The following is a 17,584-nucleotide window of genomic DNA, read 5'->3' on the forward strand; positions in this document are numbered from 1 at the left end:
TTCGAGCTTAAACTGTGCATGTAAAAACTGCGAAGTTCTTATGCAAATGGAACACGGACTGCCTACCATTTCTGAAAATCTGCCAAAACCTGGCCACCAAAGTGAGCCACAAGCATTATTCCAGCTGGCCGCAAGTCACAGAAAATCACTAGTCATGCAACAGTAAAATACATCTCTTAAACTCTTGTATTTTCTATTTTGTTTTAATGTTTGTATGCATACTGGTACAAAATACATTTTAACAAGAACAAAGTGTGACTTGCAATAATTCTGAATGGATTCCAGACAAGTCAATACAATTGAAAAGTACTTAGAAGGGCTAATTATTCAACCTTTTTACACGAGCAGCGTTCTACAAACTAAGCAGAATTTGAGTACAGCATTCTAAAAGAATTGAGCCCTTAATCCACACTAACAAAGCACAATTGGCTGCAAATTTGGGATTGGACAGGGGACGCTGGAGGGTACAGTAAAGCTTGACGTTGCATTCATTCCCCCCTGTGCATTCTGGGCCCTTATAGTAATTTCTCTGTATTTCAGAGAATGCAGGGGTCACTGAAAATAATTCTGCTACATTATGGACAGAATAATTTTCAGTGATGACCCCTAAATTCTCTGTAAAATTTTATCCATGTTACATGGACAGAATTATGGCTGAAAATTGACAAGGACACTCATGAGCACAAATTAGCCCACATTTTAAGTTTATAACCCCATTTGGATTGTCAACAGGAAAATCAGCACTACAGTATTTTCCTCGGCAAAGTTTATATGCAACATATGTAAGGACCGAAATTTTGTCACAAGTTTCTGTTCATGTTGCGTACATAAACAACTGGACATAACACTCTGCAAAATACACTGACTTGTCGTGATTTCTTCAGGTAACGTTGCCATGGAGATCAGAATTAAAAAGCACAATATCACAGTCAAAGTGTGTACCGTATTTGGACGTTTTGCTAAAATGAACACACTTTCTTCCCACGTTATGGACATGACATTCTAAGCAAACCCCCAAAAAGTGAACTTTGCTTGGAAAGCATAATCCTCAACAATGGAGTGGGAAAGTGCTGCATGTTGAACAAAGGACAAATCTCTGGATATTATTGTGATTTATTTTCCATTCCTATGTCATACTTCTGTATCCCCCCCATTGAGAGTGGAATGACCCAAATATCAATTCACTAACAACTACATTCATTTCACTAAAATGGCAAAAGGATTAAAGCAAAATTGTATATATAGCAGAAAGACATAAAAGTTGCGTGCTACATGATTTATAGTTTCAAACTTTAACTGACAAAACTAACAGACGAAACGAAAGGCAAGCAATTTAAGTAAGAAAACAGTGAATGTTAGAAAAACAGGAGTTTATAACACACATTTACTTAAGGCGGTCATTTCCAATTTTTACAAGATGTTTGTACAAAAGTGAACGATATGTGTATTTCTTATACAAAAACTGAACTGCTAACAAACGAAGTTTCTATGTACACAAAAACCTTGGTGGTTGTTAATAATGCACTGTTTATTTAAATGTGAGATAACGATAAATGCAGTGATTAAAAATATGTTGTTGTCCATGCATCTGTATCACAAAGAATCACAGTTTATACAAAAATTCATTTTATGTTCAGTTCTCACACTTGTCCTCCGTCACACACTGGAATGCACTGTTCAGTGGTAAGGCTCATCATATGAAAAGAACTGAAGAAAAAAATACAGTCGTGGTATCTGACAGTTCAAAAGTTTTAGCTCGGGCTAATCAGGTAAACATTAGACCAGTTCTTGTATCCGAACTGTGGTGGAGTCAATCGCAAGTTAGATCTGGAAACAAATGTTGAAGTCAGATTGCAAGTTGAATTTTGCATGTAGTTGAGTCGAGCCAGGGCCCAATTTCATGGCATGGCGAAGCACACAATTGTAATCTAACAGAGGTTCCATGTATTTCATGAAGAGGCCTAAGCATTTAAGCACGACAAAAGACAAGGTTACCTCGGAAATCTCTATGTGGACGCCAAGCACCGCCATGAAATAGTGCTTACTGTTTGCAAAACTTTTTGCTATTGTAAGCACCACTTTTCTGGCTACTACTTTATGAAGCACCATGAAATTGGGTCCAGGTTGTTACAATGCATGAGTAGTGATCAAGAAATGGCTGTGAATAGGCTCTGGTATTTCCAGACTAGATGACTCGTGATTGACGGATGAAATGACTAACAGTAATACCACTCACTGAAATAGGCAGCAGTGGAACTTAATTCTGACCTAGATGTACATGTAGGTAAATATGAAAAGTACTCCTTGGAAAATTCACAAAGTCAAGGAGTTTTTAAATCTTGAACCTTATGGCAAGTTCAGAAATTGTACACTAAAAACCATTTATTGCATTGTGATGGCAAGATCAGTGGTCCAATATAAAACTGTTATTCTACCAAACCAATCTACGTGTAACTGTCGCCATTTTCTTAACACCTGTTAACTGTTAAGTCAAATGTAACAGCCCTTGACTAACAGTATCTGAGCCACATGTATAACACCTCTCTCATTCAGCAGAAAAATAGACGTGACTCATTTCCCTCATCCCAAAAGCATGCTAACAATGTCATTAAAAAAGACAAAAACACAGTATTGTCAACTATATCACTCACTACATGAACGAGTAGCTGGTTACCATGACTTAATTTGTTCCACAGGAAAGCCTCCTTTGAGCATGAATACCCCGATGCAGAAAAGCACTGGCCTGCAAGATGGCAGCCATGCAGACCCTCTATATTGTCTCTGTACATGTACATGTAACTGTTTCTAGCACAAAAACTCCTATGCGACCCAAACTAATGAAATGGTTCACGATACCAGTCCCACTTTGATCTGAGGGCCTTTAAACCAATTTGGCTGGACGTACAGCAAATGAAATGTTCATACTTTTAAACACATAATGCCAATTTCCATCAGTATGCCAATACTGAGTGATACACTAAAACTTGAAGCTCGGTTTGCTGGAATTGAAACTAAAACGACATTACTGTACACAAACAACAAAACAAAAACCCCTGAAGATGCATCTTGGAAGATCCGGTCACAAATGTCCAGAATCTCTTTGCCAGGGACAAAATGTTTGAGGTCCCTGTGATGGTTCGCATAATTCAAGACCTGCCACTGAAGGTGCACATTTTAGACATTCTGTCCCAAGCACAGAAATTTCAGAACTCGACACTCATCTCTCACAGTTTCAAAGGAGTTTGGGCTCCCCAGTACAAACTCTGTCAAATATTAAAAGGACCTCATATTACCCTTTACATGTTGTGACAGACACAACTACTCATCACAGATTTATTTCATATTGTGACTTTATTTTTGTCCCATTTAGTTCCTGTTGGTCCGAACACTGGGCACACCCCAGTACCGTCTCTTAAAAAAATGCCCAGCTGTCAATTACTCATTCTCCGCATTCCCACACAATGAGTTTCTCCTCCATCACCCATCCAGCTCACACCAGGAATCCCTCCTCGCTACCGGCCTGGCTGGCCGGTGGCTTGCCGGCCTTGGTTAGCGTCACAAAGTTGCCCAGGCTACTGGGCACAGGGCTAGGGGTGACTGAGGACTGGAACTCGTAGGGCCTGCTGCTGCTGGTGGTGGAAGGGGGCGGGTGGGTAGCCAGCTGGGCCTGCTTGCGACGCAGTTGATTGGCGTAGTCGCGCTCCTCCTGGTCCTCGCTCACCTGGTCTGTCATGACGCTTGGGGACCGACCTTGGGAGGAAAGAAAGAATTGACCCAAGGGTTGTTCCATGATAGAATTATTTCCTCCCGATATGTGAACTCGGGGACTTTGGAGAGTGCCGATCTATCCACTAAGCCTGTATATGATTGTCTTGGTTACAGCTGATGGTCATATGCATACACCTAGGAGAAATGACTGCATTGGCGAGCCGTGGCTTCCCAAAGGCACATGTGTGATTCCAACTCGTAAATCCAAATCTTGTGATGATGCAGCTCATGATCAAGCCTTTGCATTCAGGCCCCTACAACTGGGTGTTGTCTGAAGCCTCAAGTTTTCATTTTCTTTTTTTTGATACTTTCTGAAAAATCAAACATCTTTAACTACAAGCTCTGATAGAGCCGTACATTGAAGTCCCAATCCCTTGTATTGCGGGCGGGGTGGTTAAATTCCAGTACAAAACCATAACCTGCGACAACCCTGGGTATCACTGTGGGGCTTGAGGTCTCGCCCATCTGCGCAAGTTCCCTAACCCAATGGGAGGAACTTGAGAAAGTTGATGAGACTTGGTGACCAACCTTTGACTTTGGCTTCTCATTTGGAGGGAGCTTGAGTCAGTGTTTAATACCGTATGTCGATTTCAGTGACCTACCAAAGCTTTCCCAGCTGGCTGAATAGGAGGGTGGTCGGTACCCGGCATTGTGGTATCCTGAGCCCGGTTCCCTCCGTGAGGGTGTAATGGGCTGGCGGTCGCTGTCATCGTAATGGTCACTGTAGCTGCGGTCGCTGTAGTCGTCGTAACGCTGGTCTCCATAGCCGCGGTCATCATAATGACGGTCATCATAGCTATGCTCGTCGTCAGAGTACGGGTCTTTGGAGTACTCGGAGCGGTCACGGTGAGACATGGAATCTATGGTCTCAGTGACAGTAGCACTCTCCTTGTCCCTGGATCCAAAGGGAAGAACAATATCAGCTATTGTACTTGTGTTTCAGCAACAATTCATATCTACATGAGGAGCTCTGATCAAAGATCTCTCGTCTACAAACACAACGCACCATTTTGTATGAGCAGCCATTTTTAGAAAAATCTCGACCACTGTCAGAGTATGTTTTCCGACAATGGCCACACAGGACTGGCCAAAAATCTAGCTGGGACAAACCCCAAGGAAGGTCTTAACACTGAAGTTATCTACTTACGAAACCTCCGATCCAATCTTCTTCATTTTGACGTCTGAGACCTTAGCTGAAAAAAAAAGAAGAAAATCAAAACTGCAAATTCGGCCTAAGCAGTGCAGCCGTACGCCCAGTCACATGCACTGAACATATCCACACTCCTGTGCTTTGTTCTCAAATGGTCTTGCTCTATCAATGCCATTGATGAGTGGTGAATACAAGAATATACTGGGCATTTGTTACCTACGAAGGACAGGTTACCCATATGAGTGCCTGCCTGATGCTGACACCTGTCCTTTCACACTTGGCATGTCCCAACTGCAATGTTCATTCCAGTGGGCAGTGTGTTGTGGCAAGTGTTCCGCAAGAATCCTAGCCTTTACATTTTGACAACCACGACACATCACCAACACTGTCAGATAATAACCACAATAATAATGTCAAAGCAATTATAAAGCGCAGAGTATGTCACAGCATCTGTAATTGAAAGGTGCCCATATATTACCATTATCCCTGGACATTGGGCTCACACATCATCTGAACATTACTGAAACCATCTCAGCTCCCTGGGGAGTATATTAGCCTGATGCTGCCATTTCTGTGCAAACGGCTAAACATAGCCGTGTCTGCCCTCACAGGTACCCATTCACTCCTGGGTGGAGAGAGGCACATTGGAGTAAAGTGACTTGCCCAAGATCACAACATGCTGCTACCAGTTGGATTCGAACCTCCCTACCCTATGATCAGAAGCTACAAACCCTAAACCGCTTGGCCACGTGCCTCCTGTCTGCCCTCACAGGTACCCATTTACTCCTGGGTGGAGAGAGGCACATCGGAGTAACATGACTTACCCAAGATCACAACATGCTGCTACCAGTTGGATTTGAACCTCCCTACCCTATGATTAGAAGCTACAAACCCTAAACAGCTCGGCCACGTGCCTCCTGTCTGCCCTCACAGGTACCCATTTACTCCTGGGTGGAGAGAGGCACATCGGAGTAACATGACTTACCCAAGATCACAACATGCTGCTACCAGTTGGATTCGAACCTCCCTACCCTATGATTAGAAGCTACAAACCCTAAACAGCTCGGCCACGTGCCTCCTGTCTGCCCTCACAGGTACCCATTTACTCCTGGGTGGAGAGAGGCACATCGGAGTAAAGTGACCTGCCCAAGATCACAACATGCTGTTACCAGTTGGATTCGAACCTCCCTACCCTATGATCAGATGCTACAAACCCTAAACCGCTCGGCCAAGTGCCCTATAAATAACAAAGGGATGGGGAAGAGAAACTACCCGACTCACCTGCGCGTCGCTTCCTCGAGGTGCGTCGCTTGATGAGACAGCAGACCAGGAAGATGTTGATGAAGACACAGCTGAGGAGACTCAGGAAGGTGACCAGGAGGAAGAGGTAAAGGGGGATGTTGCCCACCAGGATGCCTGCCGAGTAGGGGGACGGAGCAACGGACAGCAGGTCAATGGGTTAATCAACTCTCACTGCCGCACACGGAAACAATCCATCCGTTGCACCACGTGAAGACGTACCACGTGATGAGCACGGCAGTTTGGTACACATGAAGTCATGCACCCTGTGTAGACTTCGTGCCACATGGCCAACGTGTAACGTAGCAATCACAGACCCCTGCAGTTAGTACTTGGTAATAGTTCCTTTAACGTGCCAAGGAACCAATGAGGAAAACCTGAAGTGCAACCCCTCCATTTAATCATTTCATAGTGAGGTGGACGAACTGACTGTAAACTGCAACACCTATGTGCTTGGGTTACTATTTGAATGTTGGGAAATGAAGTGGAGTGGAATAAAGACTGACGTTTGCTACTGATACGGGTTCAGGGTGTGGTTGGTATAGTGTAGACAGGGTCCCTCCCTCTGTTAATTAGCAACTTGTATATAACCATAGGGTTCTCTGGGCCCCCAGACACGGTCAACAACTCAACATGATATTGTTCATAGTGTGTTAGAGGACGGATCTTACCTGATGGGCCATCAGGAATAGGTTGGCTCGGTGCGGCTAAGGAGAAAAGAAAACACAATCTTTACCTCAACACGATTTCCATGTTGAACTCGGTCAACACAGCTGGACGTTTTGGTTCAATGCTAAAGCTTACAAATAATGAACAGGTGTGGATGCCTTCTGACAAATCACCAGGTACCGATGTATCTTGCAAAGGTATACAGAAAGCATTTCAATCCTGGTAGGAAAACCAATTTATCCCATATCTGGAAATCTTGAAGACCAATACAGCAAAGTAATGTATTACAATTGGAAAGATACGATGTACACGTGAAGTCTATAATTGAAATTAACGGGAAACATACCATGTCCAATGTACTCCTTCCATCATTTGTTTTTAGCAATACCTGTTAATTGCTACATCCACAGAATCTCATAAAAGAGTAGTAGTCTGGTTGATTTTGATACGAGAGCGGAGGTAACCGATACAAGATAGGAAACAAATTAATCCATTCTTTAACTTGCAGTGGCCTAATTCCTAGCTCAATCGAAATTCAAATTATTTCAAATTTCAAAATTAAGAACAGGTTTTGCCCTTATGCTGACGTATATTAACAATGTACACTCAGTACATGTCTGAATCTGGGTGGGACTCGAACCCACGACCTCCTGTTTATGAGTGCGGACGTCTTAACCACTTGACCACCGAGCTTGCCGGGGTCGGCTGGCCGGTCCGAGTCAGATGAGTGTATTGTGTTAATTAATATATGTCTGTATAAGGCACTTAAATGAAGCATACTTTTGGTCGTTGCTGAGACAATGCCCAGGAAGTAGGTCCCTGTGCCCAGGTCGTTACGTCCTCGTACGGTGAATTCGTAGTCCGTCTCCGGGTTGAGGTTGGTGATGGTGTAAGACGTAGCATTGGGCGGCACCACGTCCACGTACTGGTACTGCAGGTTGCCCTTCTGGTTAAAACGCACCTGGAAGGTCTGGGGACGGCCTCCATCAAAGCCTGTGTGTAAGACAGGAACCAGGATTAATTTTTTTGGAGCATTTATGGGCAAGCCCAGGGGCAAACTGGTTCTACATCTTATTGACAATGCACGACCACAGTACATTGCGAACTATTCTGCTGTAATTATATATAACGGGTTTGCCCTTGCCCAACGTTAAGACATCTGCACTAGTAAGCAGGAGGACGTGGGTTCGAGTCCCACCCGAGTAAGCTTGTGAGGTTTTTTTTCGCAAGCTCTCGGACAATCACTGAGCATACAGCGCTTATTAATATACGTTGGCTTAAGGGCAAACCCGTTATATATAATTAACATCTCCCCAACGCAAAAAATACATCTTGAAAATATTCTGCTGTAAGCTACACTTCTAGCAGTGATCATGGCCAATGACATTTTGTACAGTGACTAGAATGGAGAAGGTTTCCTCCATACTCATAAATCCAATCGGCTATTGATAACCAGCTAAGCCACCATATACCTAAGGGCCCCGTTGCAAATGCTTGACTAGATGATCCAAACCATCTATCGTTCACACAACAATAATTAAACTAAATACACACAGTTGATAGCTAACTATGGTTGGCGCTCAAAATTGCAATGTACACCGAAGTTAACAATACAAACACTTGACAAGAAGAAACATGGAACCAGCCAGAATATCAATCAAGACATGCTGCTTGTGGTGACTAGTTCTTCACTATGAGTAGCTGAGCTCACCAAGGCACTGAGCAATATATTTATACTATTACTTCTGTGAGATTAGAAAGGGGTCCAATATCTTTATACTGAGACCAACATATATCATTTGGCACTACAACTAAATGTAAAAATATTTTGCTAGGGCCTGAGGTATTTGCTCTTGTGCGAGGACTGCACAGGACCATCTGCCATTACTACTTGGAAGTCACTCGTCATGTATCAGTTGCGTACCTGGTTGCCACCTGAGTTTGACAGAGTCGTGCTTGACTGCTACCACCTCCAGGTCAAAGGGCGCTTCGGGTGCACCTGAAAGTAGGAGGGTAAAAAGTTCACCATTTTGTCATGGCTCAAGCATGCTTATGAGTTCACCCGCTTTGCCTGATTGGTCAGTTGTCAAAATCGAATGATTTGAGTACGGCATGGCAGTAGCAGGGTGTATAGCCTAGGCCTTACTAGTCTGTTCCAGCTGAACGGAGAAGGTGGCCTCTCCCAGATCATTGTAGGCTTTGCAGACGTAAGTGCCATAGTCGTAGTCCTCGTTGACAGGGCCGATGTAGAGACGGCTCTCGTAGCGATTGGAGTAGGTCAGGTCTTGACGGGTGTCAAAGGTGTAATGGTCACTGGTCACATTCACCTGATCATAATGGACCAAAAAAAGGGGCGATGCTTAAATATTTACAAATAGGTCATTTGGGAGACATTTTGTGGTAAATTTTTCAGCATTAGGGAGACATTGGCTTTTAGGGAGACATTTCAGTGTCTCCCTATTTTCAAACTACCAGAAGGAGGCCGAATTTTATTGTCCATATTTTGAGAGATGATAGTTTAGGGCCTAAAATGAAAACGTACAAAGTTTGGTTCAGATCAGATTAGGGAATATTGAATTATGGGACAGTAAAGTTGGAAAACTTTTATGCATGTTCCTATGGGAATGTCTCCCTAATGACCCATTAGCGGTTATGACAATAATTACTTTATGACTGAGGGGTGCTATTACTACCAGTGATGCATGTACCTGTACCTGCTTCTAATGTGATTGACTATGCAGGGAACAATGACCACTTGTTTCAACCTTAAACTTTCTTTATTGCTTAAGGGGAAACTCTACACGCTGTGGTAAACATGACCCGGTACATCGCAATCAGGAATAAGTCGCCGAGGCTGTTTCACGTAATGGCCGAGTAAAGTGGGGATGTGGGTAAATGTTGAAAAATCGATATGGCGGTTTCTGTTTATTTTACCGGGTAGGACTTCTATTCCTGATTTCAACGTACCAGGCCACAAATGTGCAATCTAAGGCATTTAACGAGAAAGTCCTCATTCAAGACAATTATGGACCAAGCACCGGACAGAATGACAACCAAAAAGGATGGAGCTGAAAGAAAAGGCACGACGTAGGCATGCCATCAGAAAATTTGCTACCTCTAAAAAGACTCTAGGCAAAGGGGGGTGGGACTTATCACGAGACAGGTTATTATTCAGTGTTGTGATGAACAGCAGACCAACCATGAGGTGGATAACTACATGCACATGTAACATGTACCGGTATGCATGATCTATACATTGATGAATATTTATGAGTGCCTGACCTCTAAACCTCTTTGAAACCACTTGAATCTGACCACGGGGGCTCCCTCTGCCCGGCATCGCAGCACCGCTGTCTGGCCAGTGCTCTGGGCCACCTTGTTGGGAACGGAACGGTCAACCTCTGGCATAACTGTCACAAACGGAAGGAGACAAACAGACAGACAAAACATCCAGAGTTCAAATGGTATCAACATTCACTGAGCCACTGATTTGGGCTTTTATTTTCATGTTTTAGCTGCTAGACCAAAAAACTACCCAAGAAAATGTATGTACAATATGTGATGAATACTAAAGCATGCATTAAACAAAACTTGGAAGTGTCACTGCGTTACATACAGCTCTCATTATAATTGCAACAATTTACAAAAATTGTTTGGCAGTGAGTCTTTTTTTTTTTTTGAAATTAATTTTTGGACTTGACTATGTAACTCACACTGCACGACCACTTGTATGTTCTTGGTGATGGCCGGGGCAATGCCATTGTTGGCTGTACAGGTGTACAGCCCTCCGTCCGCCTTAGACACGTTGAGTATGCGCAGGATACCCCGCCCCTCGCTGTACTCCACCTGATGGTGGCTCAGGTCAAACCCATCGCGGGACCAGCTGATGAACCCCTGCGGTTTGGGGCTGGCGTCCGCCTCACACGCCAGCTCGCTGATGGAGAACAGGTTGATGACGATCTGGTCCCCCGTGGTGATGATGGGCGAATCTGATGGTGTAGGGTTTTCAAGATGGGGAAAACTGATTCTCTTAACTCAACACTCAAACTCACATTAATAAGCACCACCAGAGATATTATCACTCACTATGAACACTCAACAAAAAATATCCTGTACAATGCTCAGAACCACAACCATACCAACACTCGGGCGTCATGTTAGTGCAACAAGGTCGTAACTCTCATTTGTTTGTACACGAGATACGACCTTGTTGCTCTAACATGACGACTGTTTATTGACAACTTATACGGACGCAATACTACACCCAATGCCATGATGATATTCCCAGAGTTACCCCTAATGCTCAGCACTCAAAACTCATACTATACAGTGAGTACTATACTCAAGTACACTCATGTCATAAATACTATACAGTGAGTACTATACTCAAGTACACCCATGTCATAAATAGTGTTATTGCATAGCTGAGGGGGTTATTATCAGGTTTAACACTTACTGCAGGGATGAAAAATGTGGGGACACATCAAAAATTCCCAGAGACCAGTCCAAAATTACTACTAAAAGAGACGGTCTCTCCAATGTGGTGCTGGCTATGGTAATGAGTACTGAATGTTTCATCATTCAACACTAATGTGATCTGTGAACACTTGTGTGATCTACGACCACTCAACACTGGTGTTCTATGAATACTTGGCACTCAGTACTCACACTGCACGTCGAGTGTCATCGTGACATTACTGCTCCCTTCCTCATTGCTGACGACGCACATGTACTTGCCCACCTCCGTTCGGGTGGCGTTGTGGACAAACAGCGAGCCAGCTTCGTTGACGGCGAAGTGAGGATTCCCCTCCAGGGCGATGGGGACCCCGTTCTGGTGCCAGAGGTAGGTCAGCGTCTCGGGGTTGCCCGTGGCCGTACAGTTGAGGATCTGCAGGCCTGGCCCCTCGCGGGTGCTGAGGGTGACCTGGTCCGGGACACTGATCTGGGGCTTGACTGGTCAAAGGAAATCAGTCGCAACATCAATGCCAATGGGCAACAGGTTTAGTGCCTGATAAAGACAGGGGGCTCTCTTCCCTGGCAGCCACATCTCATCTTTGCATGGCTGCACCTCGGAGGAGAAGGCATTGTGTTTTCTACTGTTCCTACAATATACACAAGTAACAATCTCCCACAGATGACCAGCAGGTACTTACTGTGCCATTGAGGACAAAAGACAGGGACAGCGAATCCCTTGAATTTGCTCCCTTTTGTGACCGGTACTCCGTAGTTGCTGTCAATGTACTTGTTCACACAAATCACATGAAGTACCGGTACATGTACATGTATGCACAATCTCTACAGATTTTCATGAAACTCTTACTGTATATTTGGGGCAAAATGCCTGAAATTTGCCAGTAAGTGGTGGTAACTGGTGAATCTAATATGCTGTTAACAATGTCACTTTCAGATAATTCTCTCTGAACAACATAGCATTAATTACAAGTTAACACCGTAAGACACCGTAACCAACTGGCATAAAATGAAGCATTATTAGCATTGTATCAATTTCAAGAGAAGGAAAACAAGTGCCAAAAGGTGCTCCACGGTGGAGTGACTCACATCTGACATCCATGATAAGACCGTCGTTCACCGCCTCCACGATCAGGTCGTTCATGGCACGGCAGAGGAAGACACGGCCATTGTCGGACAGGGAAACGCTTTCAATAACCAACTCGCTGCTGGTGGAGAACCCACTGTTATCCGAGGGCTCAACAACTGCCTCACCACCTTTGAGGAGAGTGAAGAGATTACAGCAGAGATATTGTTGAAAATCCAAAACAGATGTTGAAAACGTGACCTTCCTAAATCCAGTATGAGCTTACATGGCTCCTTGTTTCATGGTTTGGGGGTTTGCACCTGTTACCATTTGAGCAAGCAAAGGCATATGAAGCAAGATATGGGATGGAGAGCACCCCCGCCACCTTTGAGTTGTTCATCGTTGATGGGAATCTCAGGAACTCTTTACAGACATCAAGGGGGATGTGTTAGGTAACAATACTCTAGGGTGTGTATAGGGATTGGACATGTAGGGAGGGTACCCCTCCGTCCCATATCTTGCCGGGTATGAGCAGCGGTGCTATTTCAACATGTCATTGTCCCCTTTGGAGTGGCAATATACTCAGGTATGTGTGGGACAATGTGCATGCAAGTAATGTGTATCTGTAATGTCTTTGCACAGGTGGTAGGTGCTTGGAACCAACTGTACAGACGAATGGCTGTTGATACCCCTTTTCAAGACCATTAGAAATTCCAACAAGACCATCAGTGGACCAACACAAGACCTCCAGTCTGAATTCAAGTCACAGGATATTCCAATGAACTGCAACACAAAACTTCCTCTGTCACTCTTCATACTGTTATCTATGACTGGTCTCCTGTCTGGTCTTGTGAATTGTCTATTTTGATCTTGTGACTGGTCTTGTGTCTGGTCTTGTGACTGGTCTTGTGTCTGGTCTTGTGAATTGTCTGTTCTGGTCTTGTGTCTGGTCTTGTGACTGGTCTTGTGTCTGGTCTCGTGTCTGGTCTTGTGACTGGTCTTGTGAATTGTCTGTTCTGGTCTTGTGTCTGGTCTTGTGTCAGGTCTTGTGTCTGGTCTTGTGAATTGTCTGTTCTGGTCTTGTGTCTGGTCTTGTGTCTGGTCTTGTATCTGGTCTTGTGACTGGTCTTGTGTCTGGTCTTGTGTCTGGTCTTGTGAATTGTTTGTTCTGGTCTTGTGTCTGGTCTTGTCTTGTGACCGGCCTTGTGTCTAGTCGTGTGTCTGGTCTTGTGAATTGTTTGTTCTGGTCTTGTGGCTGGTCTTGTGACTGGCCTTGTGTCTGGTCTTGTGACTGGCCTTGTGTCTAGTCTTGTGTCTGGTCTTGTGTGAGGTCTTGCGAATTGTCCCGTCATGGTCTGGACTACAACACTGCCCTCTACAAAAGAGAGAGGTACATACATGGGGGAGGATAACAAGATATGAACGACTCCCAAAACAGACTTTATGACAAATTGATATCACAGCAGGTAAACTTACAGGGACCATATGTTCAATTCCAAATAAAGCTACAGGTAAAAGCCTATTATAAATGAGGGGAAAAATTCCAGACTGACCTTCCACTGGGACCCCGTCCTTCCACCAGGAGAGTTGACTGGCCGGGCTGCTGCTCGCAGTACGGCATTTGACAACCACTCTGTCGCCCTCTCTGGACTGGGGCGGCTCAGCAGTTACAAAAACTCTCTCAGGAGGAACTGAGAAGAAACACACAACTTGTCAAGAGGTAATGGCAGAGTTGCAGATGACGTTGGATGGGTACAATTCATTACAAGGTGGACGGGTTTGTCCACGTGTACATACCGGGTAAACATAGTGTGTGAGGCTTATGGGTGACATTAGAAAATACTTTGTGGTCTCTTGCGCATTGCTCAAATCAACTCGATTCTGCATCACGAAGTTACAACCATCAAACTGCAATTACATTGAACGGCGTTTGCAAGACTGTTGTTATTCTCTCTTAACTCTAAAGGTGCCTTTCCATATGTACATTTTGTGGGTGCGTTGGATACATGATGCGTTATTGCATTTCTTTTTCATGACACAAAAACTGACTCCACTAACATAACACAAGTGTGCTTGCGTTTGGCTGTCAGAATTGCTCTCGGAGCAATTCTGAGGGATAGGCAAAGCATGGCACAATTGTTGACATGCATATGGAAAGGCTTCTTAATTCTGCACTGTGGAACTACTCAAGTCCACTGTGTAACATCTACATAGGGAACCACCCAAACAGTTTTTTCCTAAATCTGAGAGATGATGGGAGTTGGCGATAGCAGTTAGACTTGGGCCACACTCTGAAAACTTTGCTTCGCATGCCTACTGGTTAAAGAGATGGTGTCCTAAATATACGTTTGCAGTCCCTCAGACTTGCTCACATAAGAGGGGATCCACCGGGGAGCATGGAAGGCCCCCCTGCCCCCAGTGGAAATAGGCGCAATGAGTGCCCCCCCCCAATTTTTCCCCCTCAAAAATTTCACTCCAGCTAACGAACATTGACTAATGATCTTGATTCTTGATAACCTTGATTAGTCACTAGTCTGTTCTAGGCACTCCTGTTTCTCAGTTTTCTGTCTTGGTGAATCCAGCAGGCCTGCCCAAGAAAGCTCAGGCAAACATGTACATGTACCTTATACGAGCTCCTATGGATTACAACATGGAAGTTGGGAACAGTTAAGCTGCCATTACTCAGCACAGAGTGCCGAAGTGAATACGTCACACGCGCAATTAGTGTGTAAACGGCATTAGCGAGAGAATCAGCGCGTGAACCAACACTCGCGCGTACTCCATTCGTTTGCACTGCACTTTCTGGTTCACAGTCACGTCACACTTCAGCACTCTATCATTCAAACTCATGCACTTCATGTTACCGGTAATTCACGTGCATGCCTTACACTCTAAAGCTAAGATTGATGAAGATGCGACCTTCCAAAAAGTAACTAAAGTACTGGGTAAAAAACTGTGTACAAAGTCTGTGGGATTTTAATGAGAAAAAAAAAGAAGAAAAAGAGTGGAAAAATGCGAACAAAATGCAAGGCTGTTCAATAATTATGTGGACAAGCAGAATAAAAACAGACAAACCAACCAACAAACCAAGAAAACAAACAAAATAACAACGTGGACAGAGAAAGGCTTTTCCACACTTAGGCAGAAAGGCCCCAAACCAGGACTTACAGAGCACATCCAGTGAGACCTGCGTCACCAGTGGGGTCGGTGTGGCTTGGTTGGAGGCACTGCAGCTATAGTTAGCCTTGTTGTCCGTCTGCTCCAGGATGATAGGTAGATCATTGGTGGCCAGCTGGCCGCTGGTGCCATAGTTACCCTCCAGGTCCTGGCCGTTCTTCTGCCAGGTCAAGGTGGCCAGCGGGTTGCCGCCCACCGCGATGCAGGTCAGGCGCAGCAGGTTGCCGGCCTTGACCTCACGCCCCTCCTCGTAGCCCGAGATGACCGGGTGCTGGGGTGGATCTAGAATCAATAAAAAAAAACAAAAAAAACTGGTCATTTCTGACAATGATGCACATTTAAAAGTGTACAACATACTGAAGCTGAAGATGCTTGGCTATAAATTCTTCTGCAACAAGCCAGTTCGATATTTCAACAAGGCAAGGCCACTTGAGAACAGAGCAAGTGTGCCAGTCAGTGTACTGGTATAACCATGCTGAAAGGAGAGACCTGGGGCACCAGGGCTCCAAGCGGAACAAAAGAGGGCTTGTTTTTTTGGTACTCACCGCATAGGTGCGCCATGAGGCGTGCAAGTATATGCACGTTTGACGCGGAGCACACTGAGTATGCATTACTAATTTATGCCAGCTGGTATGGTCTTTGCGTACGCCCAGAACGCGTGCAAGGGGTGTATTTCAGCCCGGGGCGGATTACTGCCCCCGAGTGACCTTGGATGCCCTTCATCAGGGCGTGCACTGGATCATTACATACATGTACCACTGCCGTGGTTGCACCATGCTAGTCTGCAGGCCATACACACATACATATATTAACAGCCCCGGGGAATGCAATCTTTTAATGCAGTTCTTGTATGCTCATTTATGTTCCGACTGGTTTTTCAATTTTTGTTGCGCAATGTTTGGACATTTTTGTACCTTTTTGGATTTTCAGGCCAAAAAACCAATTTGCATAACCACAAGCAAAGGAGTAATGTCATCCAAACATCTGCGCTAAATATGCCCCTATTATGGACATATTTTGCTGTGACAACTTGCGTTTGCTTTGGTGATGTGTACAGTGTTTCAGTCTATGGCAGTGGGCCAGTGACCAAACTTTTTCAAGAATATTTCCAACCAGCACAGTATGTCCATTTTGAACAGCCTGGAGATAAAATGAAAAACCAACCAAGAGGAGATATTTCTACAAACTCTGGCCTCCCCATACAAATAACAGGCAAAATGAGAGTTCTCTACGAGAAGCCTCCGTAAGTATACATGCTGTTTCCAGCAGTGGTCTATCAATTGCTGGGTTCCTGTACCTAAAGGACAATTCAATTCCATGACTATTCCATACGTTTTCCATGACCAAATCATAAAAATCCATCATTTAACACAAGTTTTGGTCTATTCGGATTTTTAAAGTTGCGAATAAAATCACACATTTTATGCACTTATTTCTGATAAAAGAAAAATTCCATGACTTTTCCAAGCTTGGAAAATGAAACTAAATTTCCCTGAATTTTTCGTGACTTTTCCAGGCAGCAGGAACCCTGATTTGGACAAAGCCACACTTACACATGACACTGACAGTGGCCACGTAATTGGCATACTCATGGAGCTCCATGTTGGTGGCCTGACACATGTAGTCCATGCTGTCCGTCTGGGCCGTCAGCGTGACTGTCAGGTTCTGCCTGGTGATGTACCCACCGTTGGGAGCAGGCGACACTACGTCCGGAGAGGAACTGACCTGCTGACCGCCACTGTACCAGGAGATGGTGGCGCTGGGGTTACTGTTGGCTAACAAAGGCGACGGGAAAGAGACGGTAAGGAATAAAAACAGAAAAATTTGCAAATACAAAAACTGATCACTCCAGATCTCCGAATTGCCAGGGATCTCTTTTGTGCAGATAATCTGAACTTGCAAACAAACACATTCAGCAGTGGGTCTGGAGTCCTACAAGCACTCTGCACATTTCTCACACCTCCCACCAGGAAGCGGGTTTTGGA

At 44.5% G+C, this 17,584-nt stretch overlaps 2 protein-coding genes across 8 annotated transcripts in view; one reads left to right on the forward strand and one right to left on the reverse strand.

Moving 5' to 3' along the window:
• LOC110980506 (ferredoxin-fold anticodon-binding domain-containing protein 1 homolog) overlaps positions 1-17,250 on the forward strand; it is a 33,771-nt gene extending 16,521 nt beyond the window's left edge. For 5 of the 6 annotated variants that reach the window (XM_087142709.1, XM_087142712.1, XM_087142708.1 and 2 more), the window contains one exon: positions 17,116-17,250. In XM_087142709.1, the coding sequence (XP_086998835.1) occupies positions 17,116-17,131 (16 nt within the window). In that variant the 3' untranslated portion in view covers positions 17,132-17,250. Of the gene's footprint in view, positions 1-13,064; positions 13,294-17,115 lie in introns of those variants that run through there. The other variant, XM_087142713.1, reaches the window with a different exon arrangement.
• Positions 169-17,584, reverse strand: part of LOC110989989 (nephrin-like) — a 36,011-nt gene continuing 18,595 nt past the window's right edge. For both annotated transcript variants that reach the window (XM_087142706.1, XM_022254731.2), the window contains exons 9-23: positions 17,153-17,374; positions 15,591-15,881; positions 13,976-14,113; positions 12,446-12,613; positions 11,555-11,839; positions 10,600-10,875; positions 10,169-10,296; positions 9,033-9,213; positions 8,811-8,885; positions 7,667-7,879; positions 6,889-6,924; positions 6,200-6,334; positions 4,916-4,961; positions 4,371-4,663; positions 169-3,750 (exon numbers count right to left, since the gene is read on the reverse strand). In XM_087142706.1, coding sequence (XP_086998832.1) covers positions 3,491-3,750; positions 4,371-4,663; positions 4,916-4,961; positions 6,200-6,334; positions 6,889-6,924; positions 7,667-7,879; positions 8,811-8,885; positions 9,033-9,213; positions 10,169-10,296; positions 10,600-10,875; positions 11,555-11,839; positions 12,446-12,613; positions 13,976-14,113; positions 15,591-15,881; positions 17,153-17,374 — 2,747 coding nt within the window. In that variant the 3' untranslated portion in view covers positions 169-3,490. The remainder of the gene's footprint in view (positions 3,751-4,370; positions 4,664-4,915; positions 4,962-6,199; positions 6,335-6,888; positions 6,925-7,666; positions 7,880-8,810; positions 8,886-9,032; positions 9,214-10,168; positions 10,297-10,599; positions 10,876-11,554; positions 11,840-12,445; positions 12,614-13,975; positions 14,114-15,590; positions 15,882-17,152; positions 17,375-17,584) is intronic.

This window comes from Acanthaster planci, linkage group LG10 (assembly GCF_054643075.1).
Source record: "Acanthaster planci isolate LZ-2023a linkage group LG10, COTS_SCS, whole genome shotgun sequence".
Classification (NCBI taxonomy): domain Eukaryota; kingdom Metazoa; phylum Echinodermata; class Asteroidea; order Valvatida; family Acanthasteridae; genus Acanthaster; species Acanthaster planci.